This window comes from Dendrobates tinctorius, unplaced genomic scaffold (genome assembly GCF_039654945.1).
Source record: "Dendrobates tinctorius isolate UK_male_01 unplaced genomic scaffold, ASM3965494v1 ptg000020l, whole genome shotgun sequence".
In the NCBI taxonomy this organism is placed as follows: Eukaryota; Metazoa; Chordata; class Amphibia; order Anura; family Dendrobatidae; genus Dendrobates; species Dendrobates tinctorius.
Window position 1 is genome coordinate 21077045 of NW_027361688.1, and position 20584 is coordinate 21097628.

A 20584-nucleotide genomic window follows, 5' to 3' on the forward strand; every position below is an offset into this window, starting at 1 on the left:
CATCATTATCAGATTGGAGAGGGTCCGGCGCCCTGGCACCTGACTAATCATCATCAATATCAGATTGGTGGGGGTCCGGTACCCTGGCACCTGACTAATCATCATCAATATCAGATTGGTGGGGGTCCGGTACCCTGGCACCTGACTAGTCATCATCAATATCAGATTGGTGGGGGTCCGGTACCCTGGCACCTGACTAATCATCATCAATATCAGATTGGTGGGGGTCCGGTACCCTGGCACCTGACTAATCATCATCAATATCAGATTGGTGGGGGTCCGGTACCCTGGCACCTGACTAATCATCATCAATATCAGATTGGTGGGGGTCCGGTACCCTGGCACCCGACCGATCAGCTGTTCTCTCCTCTGGTTATCACTAACCAGCACGGCTCCGTTCGAGGTGCCGAATTTTCCAGCTCAGCTCCTATGTAACAGCATGCAATTCTGCAGTGCCGGACTATCAGACTTTCCGGATCACTGGGATGGATTGTACGCATTACAGACAGAATCGGAATAAATTTAAACTCATTTATTTAAGGCCGTATGTTTTATTTGAACGATGTTCTCACTGGCATATCCCCAATGCTTTTCTGGGGTTGTCCTCGGTAAATGGTGGAAAGTTGTTCTGATCAGTAACTTAAAAGCAACTCGTATAGAAAACTACACGATGGAAGCTAAAAAACAAAAAGAAAAACCTCCGTTCTCTGAGCGGTTTATATAAAAAAAATATAAATAAACGATCAAAACTTGATCATAAAGAAAAGCTCTGTGGCACGGGGTCTGAATACTCCCATGATTGGTAAAGCTGGGGGGGGCGCAAATTAAAATTTGTCGAAATGGCTTGTGGATCGCTATAAACTAGGGAACAAAAATAAAAAAATAAGGACAAATGACGCAATGTGAAACATTCAAGTTTTACTCCGCTGTCTGTCCGTGCCGCCCGCATCTCCGGACGTGAAGCTCTTCATCGAAGACTATCTAGGATTGACCTTGTTTTTTCGAGAGATATCTGTAAAAATGAAGAGAAGATGGAGATGAGGAGAATTCTAAGTCATAAATCTGATGGGTGGGATCCAGGGATCGTACAGAATGTAAACTGTGGCAAGACAAACTCCAAGGCGTCAGATCATTTGTTTTCCCTGGAGATAAGAGGTGCCAGAAGCATCTCGCTGCAGCTAGGAAATCATCATCATCAGGCCAAGCGAGCCAAAAACTTGTGAGCGGGTATCACACGTCTATGGGGGGGGGCTTCATACATATAAGGATTGTATGCAGGAGGACGGACCGACACTTACTTCTCCCAGTGTTTGTGGTTAAGATCTGAAAGGTCTTCAAGTTTAGCAATTTCTTTAAGGTACTGAGAAAGCTTCAAGAGTTCTTTGTCTTTATCCCGATTCAAATGTGCTTTCATGAAAGGTCTGATCTGTCAAGAGAGATAATGGATATTAGAAATAAAATAGAAAATGAGAAAGAAGGAGAGAAAGAAGGAAAGAAAGAAAGAAAGAAAAGAAAACAAAAAGAAAAAAAGAAAAAGGAAAAAAGGTAGAGAAGACAAATAAAAAGAAAGATCGAAAGAAAAAAAAAAAAAAAAAAAACAGAAATAAAGAAAACGAGAGAAAAGAGTACTCACTAATGGGCTTTAATCCTGCCTAAGACAGATAGATAACTGATGGATGATATAAATGATGGATAATCGATAGATGATAGACACTAGATAAATAATAGATAACATTTGTTTCATTTGTATAAGTGAACATCACTTATGTATCAGGTAATTTAAAAAGTTCCCTCTGTATTAAATTTCTATTTCATAGTGTACATGAAAAAAAACAAACAAACTTTGTAATATATCAGATCAGAGAAATCTACTTTTTTCTTCTGCCAGAACCGATCATTCTTAATTACTGGGTAAAATGTGTATTCAGTGAAGACATTACTGAGCTAGGAGATAACAGTTGGTGCTGATAAGATTCTATGTAGATGGATGAAAGAGGAGGGGGCGTTGTGACACTTGCTCCTCCCCTTTTGTCTCAGCTACATAGAATTCTATCAGCACCAACTGTCATCTCCTATCACAGTAATGTCTTCACTGAATACAGATTTTACCCCTGAATTAAGAGGGGATAGGTCATGTCGGAGAAAGTAGTGGATTTCTCTGATGAGATAGATTACAGAGTTGCTTAGTTTCGTGTGTTCTATTGATCTATGAAATATAAATTAACGTGATAATTAGTCTTTTGGCGTTCATGCCTTCAGAGAGACGTCTCCTTCAGGACGAGGTCATGAACTAAACATGCCAGTCACAGATGGACGTCTGCCGTGGTCTCGCCTTCCATTGATGGAATGCAGATCTGTCAATGACCATAACCGACAGATCCCAACAGTGGCTGAAAAATTACAAAATGGAAGATTCTAGTTTTTGGCCAGATATCCACCATTAGATCAAGTCACAAAAAGACGCCGATGTCAGCAGAACCAAAAATCTTTAGTCTCTCGTCAGCTTAAAGAATGTTTGATCAGTGGAGTCCAGGTCCCGAGACCCTTAAATAACACTCAGGCCACAGGGCAGAAGTGCTCAACCTAGGTTCAGGCATCGGCAGAGTGGTGTTGAGGCCCGTACACCGCTCTCTTCCCGCTGAGCACTTCTGCCCCTTGGCTTTCTGGAAGAAGACCCCCATGACTAACAGTAGTGAAACACGACCTAACATATGAAAAAATGATGGCGCCGTTTAGTTACCCTTTAAGTCAGCAATACAGTTAATATGTTACCGCACCCAAGGGGTGAGTGACAATGACGTAGGACTACACGTCCCGTCATCCTGTGACACTTATATTCTCCATTTCACTAACCTTTAGGCCGTTCTGTGGATTCATAAGGAAATTCCGCCCAATGTCGTCAAACATGATGGTATTCTTCTTACTGTAAAAGTCTCCGTATTTGCCCCATATCACCCCGAGCGGCTTCACCTGACAAAATATACCAGTCATCGATATGAGGGCACTGATGGATGTGACTCGAGATGGTAGAGGACCCAGCGCCGAAGAGTTTGGCTATGTGCACACGTGCGGAATTACCACGGAAATTTCGGCGGCAATTCCGCAACTCCCTGCCGCGGGAAATTCGCATACATGACCCCTGCTCTATTCATGGTCTATGGGAGTGGTGGTTCCCATAGCTCAATAGAAGTGATGGTGACATGTCGTCTACCTCTACATTCACATTGTTCTGGGGTCCCCAAAGGTTGACTCCCCTTCAATCATATATTGAGGAAAAAAAATATATTCTGGATCATAGATGGTTTATAACGTCATTAGATGTAACACACAGGTCTACAGGGTTCATGGATGTGAGAGTAAAACGTGTTGGCAACGCGGGTAATTACTATTATGGGCGAGGAGCGGACATCACGAGGTGTTACACGAAGGCTGACATGAGCTTACAGCAATGAGGCCTCTCCTGGGCGTGTGCACTGTGATCATGGCCGCGCTGTCCAACATGAAAGCGATCTTGTAATTGGCATTTGTGCTGACGCCCAACTCCTAGAGGAAAGAAAAGGAGAGATAGGTCTTAAAGCCAAATTACCAATCCGAGAACAATTCAGGTTCTTCGAAAAACGCATCACAACGTTCTCACCGCGCCAAGTAAATAACACCGCTAGGTAGCCATGTTTCACCTAATTATGCCCTCCAGGGAATTCGCAGCTGTATGATTGGTGGGGGTCTGACCTCCAACATCTCCACCGATCCCGAGAATGAAGGTAGGTCATTCCCCTAACGTTGATTTTATCCGATCGCCCGCTGCTCTGTTTTATAACAATGGGATTGGCATGGATGACCAGGAGCGCAGCTGGGCAGGGGGAACTCCTGGATGCAGTTTGCTATAAAGAAAAACAAACTCTTCTTTAGTCACCCTTCCCAGGTCCTGGGCAGAGTCCCGGTTTCTGATGTTGTCTGCAGCGATGACGCCAATCAATGAGCGCGGCAGATTTATCTGAGTAGGTGCTGCCAATCGATGTGACGTCAGCGCTGTAGACGATAACAGAAGCTAGAAGCAGAGGCGAAGACTCAGTGCTGGACCCGAGGAGCGTGAGTAAAGCGCAATTTGTCTTTCTAAATGCAACACAGGAAACAAAAAAGTTTTCCAAAACTGGAAACTCCATGTAAAAGGGGAGCAGGTAGCACTAAATAGGCAGTTTGGCCCCTTTCACTTTCAGGATGGTCCAGAGGTTGGACCTCCAGCGATCCAGAAGTAATGGCATATCCTACTGATATGGATGGGAATGCCCCCTTATCTTCGGACTGGACTTTTACCCATTTTTGCACAGTAGTGATGGATTGTAGCCTAAAAACGATAAGGACGTGTTGACTGCCGCCTGCGGAGATAATGGCGACCTTCTACGCTGTTATCAGAGTACACCGGCGCCAAGGCAAACACCGGGAGCTCTTACAAAAGATGTGGGGGCTTTCTTGGCTTTAGGACCACCAGATCTACTGGAACATGTTTTCCGTAAATCGTTTTGATTTAAACCCCTTTAAAGCCACATAGAATAAAAAGCGGTCGCCGAGCAGCCTCCTGTTAGAGGTAGATGCCGACTGTAGGATACAGCCGGCACCCGCCGTCTATAGGATACAGCCAGCACCCGCCATCTATGGAGCGTCTGCGTCATTTTGCTCCTATGCGGTTGTCATACATCACACATCTGACATAGCGCTCTGCTGCTCACCTTCATTTTGGCTTCTATCCATTTCATGCTGGTTGCCGCTACAAAAAGAAGATAGATGATCATTATCAAAGTCCAGGAGAACCCCCTACTTCAAGACCGGGCATTTTTTTTTACTCCCTTTTTTTCCACGAGTCATAACTTTTTTTTTTGTTGTTGTTGTTTTCCCATCCATGAGGATCGTTTTTTTTAGCAAGACAAGTTGTAGTTTTGGGTGACAGCATTCATTTTACCATAAAATACTGTACTGAAAAATGGGTAAAAAATTCTGAATGGGACGAAAAAAATGCAAATTTTTCATTCCATTACAGCAATACCAAACTTACATTTTTTTAATGTAATAAATAAAATCAGAAGTATAAAAAAAAAATACACTGCTCAAAAAAATAAAGGGAACACTCAAATAACACATCCTAGATCTGAATGAATGAAATATTCTCATTGAATACTTTGTTCTGTACAAAGTTGAATGTGCTGACAACAAAATCACACAAAAATCATCAATGGAAATCAAATTCATTAACCAATGGAGGCCTGGATTTGGAGTTACACACAAAATTAAAGTGGAATGTAATGTCCTTAAAACAAGTCAAAATGATGCTCAGTATTGTGTGTGGCCTCCACGTGCCTGTATGACCTCCCTACAATGCCTGGGCATGCTCCTGATGAGGCGGCGGATGGTCTCCTGAGGGATCTCCTCCCAGACCTGGGCTAAAGCATCCACCATCTCCTGGACAGTCTGTGGTGCAACGTGACGTTGGTGAATGGAGCGAGACATGATGTCCCAGATGAGCTCAATCGGATTCAGGTCTGGGGAACGGGTAGGCAAGTCCATAGCTTCAATGCCTTCATCTTGCAGGAACTGCTGAATCACTCCAGCCACATGAGGTCTGGCATTGTCCTGCATTAGGAGGAACCCAGGGCCAACCGCACCCTCATATGGTCTCACAAGGGGTCTGAGGATCTCATCTCGGTACCTAATGGCAGTCAGGCTACCTCTGGCGAGCACATGGAGGGCTGTGCGACCCTCCAAAGAAATGCCACCCCACACCATTACTGACCCACTGCCAAACCGGTCATGCTGAAGGATGAACCAGCTTTCATCTGTGAAGAGCACAGGGCGCCAGTGGCGAATTTGCCAATTCTGGTGTTCTGTGGCCAATGCCAAGCGTCCTGCACAGTGTTGGGCTGTGAGCACAACGCCCATCTGTGGACATCGGGCACTCAGACCATCCTCATGGAGTCGGTTTCTAACCGTTTGTGCAGACAGATGCACATTTGTGGCCTGCTGGAGGTCATTTTGCAGGGCTCTGGCAGTGCTCCTCCTCTTCCTCCTTGCACAAAGGTTGAGGTAGCGGTCCTGCTGCTGGGTTGTTGCCCTCCTACGGCCCCCTCCACATCTCCTGGTGTACTGGTCTGTCTCCTAGTAGCGCCTCCAGCCTCTGGACACTACGCTGACAGACACAGCAAACCTTCTTGCCACAGCTTGCATTGATGTGCCATCCTGGATGAGCTGCACTACCTGAGCCACTTGTGTGGGTTGTAGAGTCCGTCTCATGCTACCACGAGTGTGAAAGCACAACCAACATTCAAAAGTGACCAAAACATCAGCCAAAAAAGCATTGGTACTGAGATTGTCAATCAGTGTTACTTCCTAAGTGTACAGTTTGATTTCACAGAAGTTTGACCTACTTGGCGTTATATTCTGTTGTTTATGAGTTCCCTTTACTTTCTTTGACCAGTGTATATATATTTTCTCTCTCTATAATATATATATTTTTTTCTAATAAATATTTATATACAATTTTTATTTTGTTTCTAATATAGTAATATATATATATATATATATTAGAAACAAAATACATATTTTTTTTATTTCTAGACACACACTTTAATACACATGTTTATATATAATTCTTATTTTTCTATTTTTTTTCTAAACATATGCACACTTTTTTTTAACAGATATTTATTATATACCGTATATTATTAATACATATATATATTTATATATGCACCACACACACACATATATTACACACCATACATGTACACACACCATTTATACTATTTTGGATATATCCGAATTTTGGTAATTTTTTTTTTTTTTTTTTTTTTTTTAAAGGAAGTGTGGTGACCGTAAAAGTGTTTCATTTTTAGATTTTTTTACTGCATTTTATTTAAATTTTCTTAGGGGACTGAAACCTGTGATTGATAAATCACTTATATTACATATGGCAATACAAAGGTATTGCGATAGATATTTAAATCACGGTTCTCCCATGAAGCTTAGCCTGTGCCTGAACTTCATGAGATGACCAACAAGGCAGCGATGGGGCCCCCAGTTGTCATTGTAGCCCATCGGTGCCCAGAAATTGTGCCCGATGAGGATATGTAGTAATTTAAATGACGCTGTCAGAATCTGACATTGGCATTTAAATGGCGCAGAGCAGTGACCGGAGCTCAGCTCTGCTCGCTGCTGTCACAGACAGATGCCGGCTATGTAACGTAGCGAGTATCTACCCCTGCGCGGGATAGTGATGTCCATAAGAAGGAAGACGGTAAATTTCACTAGCAAAAGAAAAAAAGTTGCAGGCTTGAGTTACTTACACCATATTACTATATCGTAGTCTTCATACGCCGAGGTAAGAAATTCATGTAGGTACGGCCTCATGAGCTCCAATCCTGTTTCTGCGCATGATCGATGGTCTACAAGAATGAAGGAAGAAGAACGAGAGGTGGAGAACAGAATAACAGGACTAAAGCAGCGATCACTTCAGTAGGGAATTGGCTTTTTAGCATTTGTCTCATACAATGTAGATTATACGTTGACACCCGGGGTAATGTCGCATGTGATTTCATTGTTGTTTTTTTTTTTTTATTAAAGACTTGTGGCCAGCACCATCGGACTCCTCGCGTATGATGGAATCCATCGTATACACTGCACTGTACGGCTCTGGACTATTGGGCCCTATGGGTCCTACTAGCTTATAAGCGATGGTGACATACTGACCGAACAATGTGTAGTCTACGTCTAGCACCAGCAGCTTTTTCCCTTCTCTTGGGGGATTTAGGACCTCCACCTTGTAGTCTTTGACACGACGTGAAATCTTTGCCAGATTTTCTTCTCTGAAAACAATGACAGGTGACGGCATCATCTCACTTTTAAAGGGACGGTCCAGTACTCAGACAATCGCTCCTTAAATACTACATTCCTCGTATACTGTCCTCCCGTGCCTGTCATTACAATCCTCCTGTGAACACTGGCGTTCATAGGAGACCGTGATTTTAGCTATATATTGCAGTGCATCAGTATAGCACAGGTGATCAGATGATTGCAGCTTCAAGTCACCAGAGGGGTCTAACAAATATGGTAAAAATTGAAGAAAAAAAAAAAAGTTTAGAAAAAAAAAAAAAAGAAAAAACCCCCCACAAAAGTTCACATCATCCCCAATAAAAATAAAACAATTAAAAAAATAAATAAAATACACGTTTGATATCACTGCACTCGTAAAAGTCCGATCTGTCAAAATAAGGAATAAATTAATCCGAGATTTACATTTATTTTGGCCGCTGCAACAGTGCAATAAAAAACGATCAAAACATCGGCTCTACCCCAAAATGGTATCAATAAAAACGTCCGCTCAGGGCGCAAAAAAATAAGCTCTCACCCAGGCACAGATCCCGAAAAATCAAAACGGTACGGGTATCGGAAAATGGTGACATTATTTGTTTTTCTTACAAATTTCCGAATTTTTTTCACCACTGAAATAGAAAAACAAACTATATATGTTGGGTATCTGCGTCCTCGTACTGACCTGGAGAATCATATCGCTTGGTCAGTTTTACCGTATAGTGAACGTGATAAATAAAAAACCCCAAAATTATTGAGGAATTGCATTTTTTCTTTTACAATTTCAATGTGCTTGCAATTTTTTTTCTGCTTTGGATTCATTCATAAGTAGATATCGTCTCACAAAAAAACAAGCCCCCTATAAGGCTATGGGGATGGAAAAATTAAAAAAAAAAAAAAAAAAAGCGTTATGGCTCTTGGAATTGGGGGAGGAAAAAAAAAATGAAAGCACAAAAATGAAAAATCACAAGGGGTTAAGCCAACTATGCCTGGCTGGTGGGAGCTTGCTGTAGCAGCTGTCTCTTTAAGTCCTGAGCCTAATGTTGCACCCAAAATGGAAAGGAGGAAATCAAAAGTGTTCTGCCGGGACTCACCGATTTTCTACCTCCACGACCTCATCCTCGATGTCGAAGTCATTCACGACGTCGTCGTTGTCTGGTGGTGGAGCCAGAACATCCTCCTGCAATGAAGCCATGGAAGTAATGTAGACTGGGGGTAGTCGGAGAAGGATCGCTCTGACGTAGTGATTGAGAACGGGCTGTCCGAGTAGTGGACAAGCAGCGCTCAGAGCCAAGTCTGATTTCTGCTGCTGCTGTACAACACAGCCGACATCCGCTCTGTATAGCGCAGGCTCAGCTCCTGAGCCGGTACAATCCGTTTAAATGGCACGGTCAATATCCAATAGTGACATTTAAGTGATGCGATTAAGTGATAGCCATCCTCCCCATCTGTGATGTGATCACTGACTGCAAGGAGTGAAGCCCCCATCACTGCCATCTCAGTACTCCCGTAAACCTGAGCCACAGGCAATCAAAAATGAGTATCTACCCCAAAATGGTATCAATAAAAACGCCTGCTTGCCTTGCATAAAAAAAAAAAAAAAAAACCCTCACAACTAGGGATGAGCGGACTTCACCCGGAACTCCGAACATTGAAACGGACTTTTTTTTTTTTTTGGTTTTCAGTGCAATGTACGGTAAAAATGAACGGTATCCCACAAGGAAACGCACCCGCGTACATCTAAAATCGATGGAAAAATTTGAAAAAAATAAATAAAGACACAGCTCTTGCATAAAGGGGACGAGAAAATTAAAAAAAAAAAAATTGCTGGGTCATAAAGGGGTTAAATACAGACATATAAAGCGGAGTATCAGTTACCAGACTCTCTTCCCGTGTTCCCATCATCATGATCTTGGTGTTTGGTTTCAGTTTCAGGACCCCGAGCTTCATGCTGTTATCCACTGGTTTGCCTGTAATGTATAATAGTCAGTATGAGGCAAATGTCCCCGCGATTCCTCCGCAGGAACAATAACACCCAATCTCCCCCCGTTGTCATTGTGTCGCTATATCGCAGCAGTACAGTCAGGGCTTTACCTGATTACTGTACAGCTCAGATCATATGTGAGAGGTCGTCACGAAATGTCGTAAAAATGGACAGAACCGTGATTCCAGCTCTGGGGGGGAAAAATAAAATCTGCGTCGTCTTAGAGCAAAGAGCGACATCGACTTAAAGGACTAAATTAAGATAAGGCCGAGTTCAGACAAGCAGATGAGAAATCGTTTGTGCCGTCCGTTCTTCACACCCAAGTCTGGATATTTTATGAAGTTTTTTCGCAAACCGATTATTGCATTGAACGGACGTCTCGTCGGACGCGGCCTTGTGTGAATGCAGCCTGAGATGAAACTCAAAGGCAAAATATCCTAACATTTTATTTCTCTAAGGATCTGAGAAAGAAATAAGGGGCAGCGTGTCATCACTGGTTTAGTGGGGGGCAGAGGGGATTTGGGGGCTCTATGAAGTAAACTACTTGACGTTCAGGCCCTGTTTGGGGGGGATGGGCCAGTTATTGACCCTGTGATAGTCACTAGGCAGCGGGGGGGGGGGGGGTTGGGCAGTCGGCCTATGATCGCTGGTTGGGTGAGGAGGGGTGTTGGTGAGCAGGTAGCCGGTGACCTCAAGTTTGGGTCCAAGCGGTAAGTTGGGAGTGATGGTTGAACACCCAATGACCACAGGTTTTGGGAGCATTGATCCTGTGACTTGTAGTGAGCATATCCATGATGGTCTCTGGGAAGTTGTGGAGTAATTAACCTCTGATTTTGGTGAATCAGACCAAGAATCAATTTAAAGAAGGGGACATCAGGTCCATGATTAGCACTTGGAAAAGGGGGCTGCAGTCAGTCATGACCGATGACTGGGTGAGAAGGGAGTGCTGGACAGTCAGTGACTATTGGCCTTATGACTCTTATTTGCAGGGGATCTAATCTTGTAGCCCTGTGGTTCAGGAGGAGGGGGCAACAAGGTCACTGGCTGGTTGGGCGTTGAGATGGTCAGTGACCCCTAGGTTTGGGGTTGGAAAGAAGTAGCTGGTCCAAAAGAGGCAATGTGAAATTGTATTCTGAAAGCTGGCTCAGAGGTGCGCTGACCCGGAGACCCCCCCAGCTCAGAGTGGTGCCGACCCGGAGACCCCCCCCCCAGCTCAGAGGGGCGCACGACCCGGAGACCCCCCCCTCCCAGCTCAGAGGGGCGCATGACCCGGAGACCCCCCCCCCCCCCGGCTCAGAGGGGCGCCGACCCGGAGACCCCTCCCCGGCTCAGAGGGGCGCCGACCCGGAGACCCCTCCCCGGCTCAGAGGGGCGCCGACCCGGAGACCCCTCCCCGGCTCAGAGGGGCGCCGACCCGGAGACCCCCCCCCCCCGGCTCAGAGGGGCGCCGACCCGGAGACCCCCCCCCCCGGCTCAGAGGGGCGCCGACCCGGAGACCCCCCCCCCCCCGGTTCAAAGGGGCGCCGACCCGGAGACCCCTCCCCGGCTCAGAGGGGCGCCGACCCGGAGACCCCTCCCCGGCTCAGAGGGGCGCCGACCCGGAGACCCCTCCCCGGCTCAGAGGGGCGCCGACCCGGAGACCCCTCCCCGGCTCAGAGGGGTGCCGACCCGGAGACCCCTCCCCGGCTCAGAGGGGCGCCGACCCGGAGACCCCCCCCCGGCTCAGAGGGGCGCCGACCCGGAGACCCCCCCCCCCGGCTCAGAGGGGTGCCGACCCGGAGACCCCTTGTTTTGACAGCACCCAACAGGTGACCCCTGGTTTGGCAGAGGTCTAGTGTGTGTGACATGTTGACTTTGGGCCACCTCTCGCAGGCCCAGCACCCCCACTCTGCAGATCAGTGGGGTCCACACACGAGGCTCCCCCACTGCCCTCACAATGTGGCTGCTGACACCCGGCGGCGCTAGGACCCGGTCAGGCCCTCGTCTCACCCTTGTACTTCAGGCCCAGCAGTTTCTGGCGCTCCGGCAGGACCCCGGTGAGGCTCTTCAGGGAATGCTTCAGATCCATCACCGTGTCCTCCTCCGACAGTGCGGACAGCGGGAACTCCTGGCCGCCCCATTTGATGATCAATGATAAGGTCATCGCCTTGGACTCGGGGATGCCGGCCATGGGAGCGAACGTCCTGCACCGGGAGGCGGGCACTACACCATGGGAGCCGGGCTGCTATACACCCACAAGGGTCACCGCCATAAAAGAGCCGGCACAGACACAACACAACACGGCGCGGCAGAGCGGAAATGACGTAGGAATGACGTGCGACTGCGTCACTGGCTGCAGTGCCTGGTCGCCATGGCTACACTTCCGGAAACTGCCCGCTGTTACCACGTGACCTACTCCAGCCCTAAATCCCTGGCTTCTGCTGATTGTGGCTCTGATCCAATCAACTGTCCTTGCAGCCTGCAATAGCAACCAATCAGAGGCCAGCTTTCATTCTCCCAGTGGAATTTTTTAAATAAAAGGTGAACTTTGATTGGTTGGTGTAAAGAAATGGTCATACAAATATGTGACGTTATATAGAGTGGGCAGGGGTGTCACTGGCAATGACCAGGCTGACCCCAGATGTTTAACCCCTCAATGACCCCGTCACCTGTATTTTCAGCATAGGTCGTGTATGGAGCCGGCTTAGGAGCTGCTGCTTGTGTTGTAAACGACGTAAAAAATGGTAGTGAGAAAGGGGAGCCGCCGATGCCGTTGTCCGAGGACATACATGTAGCTGAAATGTATTGTGGTGCAGAGACCCACGGCTCCCTGCACTGCAATACATGCCCCTGGGCAATCAGAAGCTGGCAGCTGAAGTTGGCATGCCCGCCATGGCTGTGCATGGTCATAAGGTAATATGCCGCCTGTGGCTGGCACGCCAAAGTCAGCTGCAGGCTTCTGCACCGGCTATGGAAGAGAAAACCGTACATCACAGGAGCGGAGGAAAATAGCAGCAGAACCGAGGACATTATAGCAGGAAGGGGCCCAAGATGGAGGACATTATACCAAAAAGGAGACAAGGATGTGGGATTTTATACTAGAAAAGGGCCCAAAGTGGGGGACATTATACCAGGAAGGGGCCTAGAATGGGGGATATTTTACCAGGAAGATGTCTAGGACGGGGATTTTATGCCATAAAAGATCCTAGGATGGTGGATATTATACTAGGAAGGGGCCTAAGATGAGGGTTATTATACCAGGAAGGGGTCAAGGATGGGCATATTATACCATAAAGGGGGCCTAGGATGGTGGATATTATACTAGGAAGGGGCATAGGATGAGGGATATTATACCAGGAAGGGGTCAAGGATGGGCATATTATACCATAAAGGGGGCCTAGGATGGTGGATATTATACTAGGAAGGGGCATAGGATGAGGGTTATTATACCAGGAAGGGGTCAAGGATGGGCATATTATACCATAAAGGGGGCCTAGGATGGTGGATATTATACTAGGAAGGGACATAGGATGTGTGGGATATTATACCAGGAAGGGGTCTAGGATGGGAGATATTATACCAGGAAGGGGCCTAGGATGGGGGATATTATACTAGGAAGGGGTCTAGAATGGGAGATATTATACCAAGAAGGGGCCTAGAATGGTGGATATTATACTAGGACAGGGGATATTATACCAGGAAGGGGCCTAGAATGGGATATAGTATACCATGAAGGGGCCTAGAATGGGGGATATTATACCAGGAAGGGGCCTAGAATGGGAATATTATACCATGAAGGGGCCCAGGATGAGGGATACTATACCAGGAAGGGGGCTAGGATGGGGGATATTATACCAGGCGGGGCCTAGATTGGGGGATGTTATACCATGAAGGGGCCCAGGATGAGGGATATTATACCAGAAGGGGCCTAGGATAGGGGATATTATACCAGGAAGAAGCCTAGAATGGGGGATATTATACCATGAAGGGGTCCAGGATGAGGGATATTATACCAGGAAGGGTCCAAGGATGGTGGACATTATACCATAAAGGGTCCTAGGATGGTGGATATTATACTAGGAAGGGGCCTAAGATGAGGGCTATTATACCAGAAAGGGGTCTAGGATGGGGGATATTATGCTAGGAAAGGGGGTATTATACCAGGAAGTACCTAGGATGGGGATATCATATCAGGAAGAGGCCTAGAATGGGGGATATTATACCAGGAAGGGGCCTAGGATGGGGATATTATACCATGAAGGGGCCCAGGATGAGGGATATTATACCAGAAGGGGCAGGGGATATTATACCATGAAGGGGCCCAGGATGAGGGATATTATACCAGAAGGGGGATATTATCCCATGAAAGGGGCCTTGGATGGGGGATATTATACCATGAAGGGGACTAAGATGGGGGATATTATACTAATTATACTAGGAAGGGGCCCAGGATGAGGGATGTTATTACTGGAAAGGGCCAGGATGGAGGGACATTATACCAGGAAGGGGCATGAGTCCATTTGGAAAATAAAAATGTGCGACCACAATGACAATCAATTAAAAAAAAAACATAAAGTACACTATAAAAGAGGCAAACATTTTTTAAAAAGGATAAGGTGCAAATAATGAAAATTAGACGAAAAACACCAAAGTATTTCTTAAACACGACAGGTGAAATCCTAAGCCCAGAAAGAGATGCAACGTTTGCGGTGAGTATTTAGTTCCATCACCCCATTGTAACGTCTATGAGTTGGAGATTTGCAGTTTGTGTGCACGTTGACAGACAATACGTCCTTTTGAGAAAATGCCTTGTCGTCAGAGCAGATTCGTTTCGCACCATATTGAATCTATCTTGTGTGATGCGGATGACACCTTTCCAAATCTATTGTAATTTTACATGCCTCAGATATTTTTGGGTACGTTAGGCTATGGTTCCCACGTTGGTGAGTCTTTTGTTACGCTGTGAAGTTTCGAAAAAAAGGCAAGTGACCTGTTTTATTTAATGGGTGCAGAAATAGTGCAACACCAAAAACTGACCAAAAGCTCATCATGGGAATGTAGCCTTAGATGACATTTTACTAGGACGTGCCACTCTTTTTGCACCAAAATTTTTGCACTCGATTACTAAACCAGGTCCACAATTTTGAAGAATGTGGCAAAAAAAAAAACGTCAATCAGGAGACAAAAAAAAGAAAATTGACTTAATAAAAGTAATAACCTGCACATGACGAATCTGAGCCTTTAACTTCCCGAAGCTTCCAGCATCATCTACCCACATGTGTGCACTTTATGGTTATTTTCTAGTCACAATGGAGCCCATGAACTCCGCTGACTGATCTCATGCCAGTTGTTTCATAACTTTCAGCATGACCTGTTTTACCTTGGCTGTGTTACATAACCCATGTTCCAAAAACGTCACAGACTCCAATAATTTATCAAGGTTTTGCTATGCACAATGTCTGAGTGACGTGTCACTTATTGAAGCCACTTTCAAGTGCATGGTCGAAAAATCCGTAACTGCAAGAACGGTGACGTGGCTCTCTTATACGTCACTATACGGCCCTAACACAACACTCATACATCACTATACTCAAAACTGCAGAAGTGACACATCGCTGGAATCAGGGTGTTCAACACTGTATCATGAAGCTCTCAGATGGGTTAGAACAAAATCTGGTGACATACTCCCTTTAATCTGGATATATAGAATTAATCCAAAGGTTAATAGTGGGTCGGCCTCCCAGGGCTGTGGGGTACTCGGTGCCGGGCTGGTATCAGTGGGATGTGTCACGGCAGCAGTGACCCGGATCGTGGCCCTGGACGCCCAAGTAATGGGGAAATTGTGTATGGTGGAATAGTTCGTGACGCCACCTGTGGTGTTCGGCAAGTGGGATATTAGGCCGACGCTGCTTGCAGATCCTCTGGGGCTGGTGATGGGTTGCAGCTAAGATGGTGAAGCTCCCCACAGGTGGAGCTGTAGCCCCAGGGCAGTGTAGATGTAGGGGAAGAGGAGAGGCGCAGGCGGTGTAGAAACTGGTACCCAGATGTAGCGGTGCTGAGTGTGTTGGCGCAAGAATCAATGGAGGACACCAGGGCTTGTAGTTCCAAAGCTTTACTCACAGTCTGTAGTACACACGGGTGCCGGCCTCCGTGCCATGTCCTCCGGGTCAGGGACTCAGCCAACCTCCAGGCAAGAAGGAATACTCCCTTCTCACGCTCCGCCAACATGTGCCTTTCTGAACATCTCTTCTTATAGCACCTTTTGGTGTGAAGATCTCCTAGTACTGAGTTACACTGGAGTTTCTCCTAACTGATGTTCCCAAGAACTCTACTTGTACGGCAGACAGCTGTAGCCTGCTTCGGGGACTCCGTACTCCTGAATCCCGGATCTCTATCCGTGTTGCTGTAGTGCCCCCAAGTCTTAGATGGGAGTAGTGCGTTTACAGCCCACTACTCCACCGGTGTCTGCTGCAGAACCATTAGTGTCCATACAACCTTGGGGACCGGGCCCCGGCCTTGCGCTTAGAACTTCTAGGCAGGGTTCTCTCCTAACCCACGTCCTCTGTGTTCTCTTATTCTCCTACGTTCCGTACTTGTTTTTCTTTCCTATGGAAGCTCAGGCTTCAGTTCAGTGTCTGTCTCTTTCTTTCCTTTCCCGTGCCAGTAGACCCGGGTCACTTAGGCCTGCTGCAGCACTCCTTCCTCCATCCCTCTCTCAGGGATCTCCTTTCCTCACTCCTCTCTGACTGACTTCCTCCCTCAGTGTCTCCGATTGACTGACTCTTTCCTCAGTCCTAAATCTTCCCACTCTTTTATGTATTCTCAACTCCACTCACCTCCCAGCACGTTTCGTGTTCCAAGCAGGGAACCACCAAAGGTTCTCTGCTACACTCTAAGCACTGAGCCGCAACGTGGCTTTGCTGAACTACCCTGTTGTGTGGGGTGTGAGTGTTGGAGCGCGGTCAGGAGTTCCCACCTTACCTGGATGGTGGGGCACCACACCTTAGGAGAAGGTGCAGTACCTCTGTGGCGACTGAGCCTCAGGGGCGCCACAATAGCGTTCTGAAGACGTGCGGCCACTATACTAAAAGGCCAGCTACAAGGAGTACAGTTGGGCGAACCGAACAGTAAAGTTCGGCGTCCAGACCGAACACCTACTGTTCGGGCACGGACACCGAACATGGACTTCACCAGTAAGTCTGTGTTACTGTTCAAGTTTGTCCCCCCGAGAATTGGGTGTTTGTCACCTTGTCATGTGCATGACAGTGCACTAAACACTGCTTCTGATCGGCAGTAAAATCATCACCGCCGGTCAGAGAGTCGTGGTTCCCACGAAACCGCTGCAACCCTCAGCTGCTAGTGTTAGCAAGGCTGTTATCAGGAATAGAGTGTGCCCACACTATTTTTTTATTTCTTTAACTAAATGGGGTCCTCCCATTTTTGACAACCAGCCTTGCTAAAGCAGACAGCTGGAGGCTGGTATTCTCTGGCTGGTAAGGGGCCATGGATATTGGCCCCTTCGAGGCTAAAAATAGCAGCCTGTAGCCACCCAGAAAAGGTGCATCTGTTATATGCACCAATTCTGACGCTCTGCAGGTTCTTCTCACTTGCCCTGTAGCGGGTTCATATTTGTGGGTTTGATGTCACCTTTGTATTGTCAGGTGACATCAAGCCCATTGATTAGTAATGGAGAAGCGTCTATAAGACACCTATCCATTACTAATCCTATAGTTATATGGTAGATAAACACAGCCAGAATAAAGTCCTTTATTTGAAATAAAACAAAACACACTTTTCAGCTTTTATTTAAAAATAACACAGTTATGGATGGATGAGGGATGGCTGTAATCCATCTGTGCGACCTGTGCTCTTCAGCATGAACAGTAGCATCATCATTCATGCTGAGAAGCAAGGAAGAATGAACTGCACCAAGCGGGTGCCTATACTAAGGTGATCACTGCTCACACAATGAGAAAAAGTCTCATGGATCACTGCAGTTTACCATGAGAAATTTCTCCCAGTGAACTCACAGCTGCACCGTGAGACTATTTCTCACCAATTGAGCGGTGATCTCACCTATATCAACATAGTTCATTAACCCGGCTCGGAACGCAGCCTCAGTGACAGGCGGTAAACTTGATGTCACCACTAGTAACTGACGCTGTGCTTGCAGAAGCTCATTCACCAATAGTTGTCAGCCTGGACAGTTGCGTCTTGGCACCGTCCAGGCTGAAAACTGTTCATCCACAGATATGGATTATGGCATGTGACAGAATGTCGGACAGGTGAGGAATATTGTTTTTTTGTTTTGTTTTATTTCAGGAGACGTTGGCTTCAATGGAATGTGTGTTAGATGAGTATATGACCGTGTTTGTTATTTTTAAGTAAAAGTGTGTTTATTTCAAATGCAGAACTTGATTTTGGCTGACTGTTTATTTACAATATAATTATATTATTAGTAATAGATAGGTGTCTTATGGACAACATCTGCAAGGAGTTTGTATGTTCTCCCCGTGTTTGCGTGGGTTTCCTCCGGGCACTCCGGTTTCCTCCCACATTCCAAAGACATACTGATAGGGAATTTAGATTGTGAGCCCCATCGGGGACAGCGATGATAATGTGTGTAAACTGTAAAGTGCTGCGTAATATGTTAGCGATATATAAAAATAAAGATTATTATTAATATTAGACGTATCTCCATTGCTAAGCTGTGGGCTTCATATCACCGGACAATACAAAGGTGCATTGGCACATCTAATAAATGTGCCTTTTTGGGGCGCTGTGGGCTGCTATTTTTAGGCTGAGAGGTGGGGGGGGGAATATCCATGGCCCCTTACCAGCCTGAGAATACCAGCCTCCGGCTGTCTGCTTTAGCTTGGCTGGTTATCAAAAATGGGGGAGGGGACCCTACGCCGTTTTTTTTTTTCATTAAAAAAAACAGCTTGGGGACCCCTCTATTCTTGATAACCAACCTTGCTAACACTGAAAGCTGAGGTTTGCCAGCTGGTTATCAAAAATACAGGTGAACCCACGCCATTTTTTAAAATTATTTATTTAGAGTGTAGGCACCGGCTGATGAATACTCCCATCAGCTGCCTGTTGTGAGTTCATTTTCCCCTTCACTACTGAGGCCCGAGGAACTCCCTCTTCTGGTAAAGAAAGGTAGTGAGCCTGATTATCAAACACCTGAGTTTGATGATGATGACTGGCTGAGTGGAGTTACTGACTGGATAAAAGGCTGCCGACGCCCTTCTGCCCTGCGGGTGATTTCTCTGTGGGATCCTTGGAGACCAGTCTGAATTCCTGCTCCTCTAAAGCTAAGTTTTCTGCTCTGCCTTTTGCATTTGTGCTTAGACTTTGTTTTGCTTTGTTTTTCTGGATTTCTGCCATTCCCTGCTGGGGTGTGCTGAATTCCTTTTGCTCTGTCTTCTGAAAATACCTGAGTGCTGATTTAGTTTTTGAAGCCTAGCTGCTTCAGGGTCTTTTTCATATCAGCTTGTTGGCTTATGTCTTTGATAGGGTTTTGGCAGATTGCAGACAGCAACCTTCCTTTCCTGTTCTGTTTAGCTAGCTTGGGCCCCATCGTTTGCTCAGCCTATCTTTCTATCTGTGTGAGTGTTTTTTCATCTTGCTTCACCGTCATTATATGTTGGGGGCTGCCTTTTACTTTGGGGTCTGCTCTGGGGCAGTTTAGATTTCCTTTTCTGTCTTTAGGCTATTTAGTGCTCCGGCTGTGATCGAGGGGTCTAGGGCATCGTAGGAACCCCCCACGGCTACTGCTAGTTGTGTTGATAGGTTCAGGGGTCTGCAATCTGATAGTTGCCAACTTCTCTGGTTTTCTGGACGTAGCTTCTGTTTTTGTGTCTGCCTCCTACGGTGACTCAATCATAACAGCTGCCGCCTGCTCTTGCTGTTATTAGCAGCATCAGGCATAGGCTGATGGGAGCAGTAGTCCCATCAGCCTGCACCAGTGACCGGAGGTAAAGATTTTACCTCTGATCACAGCTGCGGGCTCACTCTATCATTTGACAGAATGGGAACCGTTGCGGTCTGACCGGCGATAATGATTTTACCGCTGATCACATGTAGTGTTTGCCGCGCTGTTATGCACATGACAGCATGGCAAATGCTGGATGTTCAGGCCAACTGTGGAATTACACTTTCTTTTCTGCAAGTTCACTGAACTTGAAATCTATTGCTTTCCAATACATCACATGATAAAATGAATTGTGCCACTTCAAAGTGCAACTCGTCCAAAAAGACCATGCATTCATAGGGCTTTGTGTACGGAAAAAACAGGATTTTTGGGTTGCTTACCGTAAAATCTGTTTCTCGGAGCCTTCATTGGGGGACACAGAGACCATGGGTGTATGCTGCTGCCACTAGGAGGCTGACACTATGCACAAAAAAAGGTTAGCTCCTCCTCCGCAGTGTACACCCCACCGACCGGGAGGCGAATTCCTCAGTTAGTGAGAAAGCAGTAGGAGAAGTAACAGAATAGATTGAGAACAAACAACTCAACTGTAACCAACAAACAACATAAGAACAGGAGTTGTAGAACATGGGAGGCTGCTGTGTCCCCCAATGAAGGCTCCGAGAAACAGATTTTACGGTAAGCAACCCAAAAATCCTGTTTTCTCGTTCGCCTTATTGGGGGACACAGAGACCATGGGACGTCCCAAAGCAGTCCCTGGGGTGGGAAACAAACTTCCATCAGGCCAGTGGACTCACCACCGCCGCCTGCAGGATCCTTCTACCTAGGCT

The 20584-nt window shown here is 46.4% G+C and overlaps 1 protein-coding gene across 1 annotated transcript; it reads right to left on the bottom strand.

Moving 5' to 3' along the window:
• Positions 1 to 517: 517 nt before the first annotated feature.
• UBLCP1 (ubiquitin like domain containing CTD phosphatase 1) lies at positions 518 to 12207 on the bottom strand. Its single transcript, XM_073567865.1, has 10 exons — positions 11831 to 12207; positions 9736 to 9827; positions 8952 to 9037; positions 7738 to 7853; positions 7335 to 7433; positions 4728 to 4765; positions 3445 to 3543; positions 2854 to 2970; positions 1299 to 1426; positions 518 to 1012 (listed from the first exon to the last, which is right to left on the bottom strand). The coding sequence occupies exons 1-10, from the start codon at positions 12009 to 12011 to the stop codon at positions 982 to 984; spliced, it is 987 nt and encodes a 328-aa protein (XP_073423966.1). The 5' UTR covers positions 12012 to 12207; the 3' UTR covers positions 518 to 981.
• Between the last annotated feature and the right edge of the window lie 8377 nt (positions 12208 to 20584).

What these genes read in the sequence shown, in the direction of transcription:
- UBLCP1 (XM_073567865.1), bottom strand. Translation starts at nt 12,011, where the DNA reads ATGGCCGGCATCCCCGAGTCCAAGGCGATGACCTTATCATTGATCATC. An exon ending in GCTGGGCCTGAAGTACAAGG is followed by an intron (nt 9,828 to 11,830) that starts GTGAGACGAGGG and finishes TATACATTACAG; the next exon opens with GCAAACCAGTGGATAACAGC. An exon ending in CGTAGACTACACATTGTTCG is followed by an intron (nt 7,434 to 7,737) that starts GTCAGTATGTCA and finishes TCATTCTTGTAG; the next exon opens with ACCATCGATCATGCGCAGAA.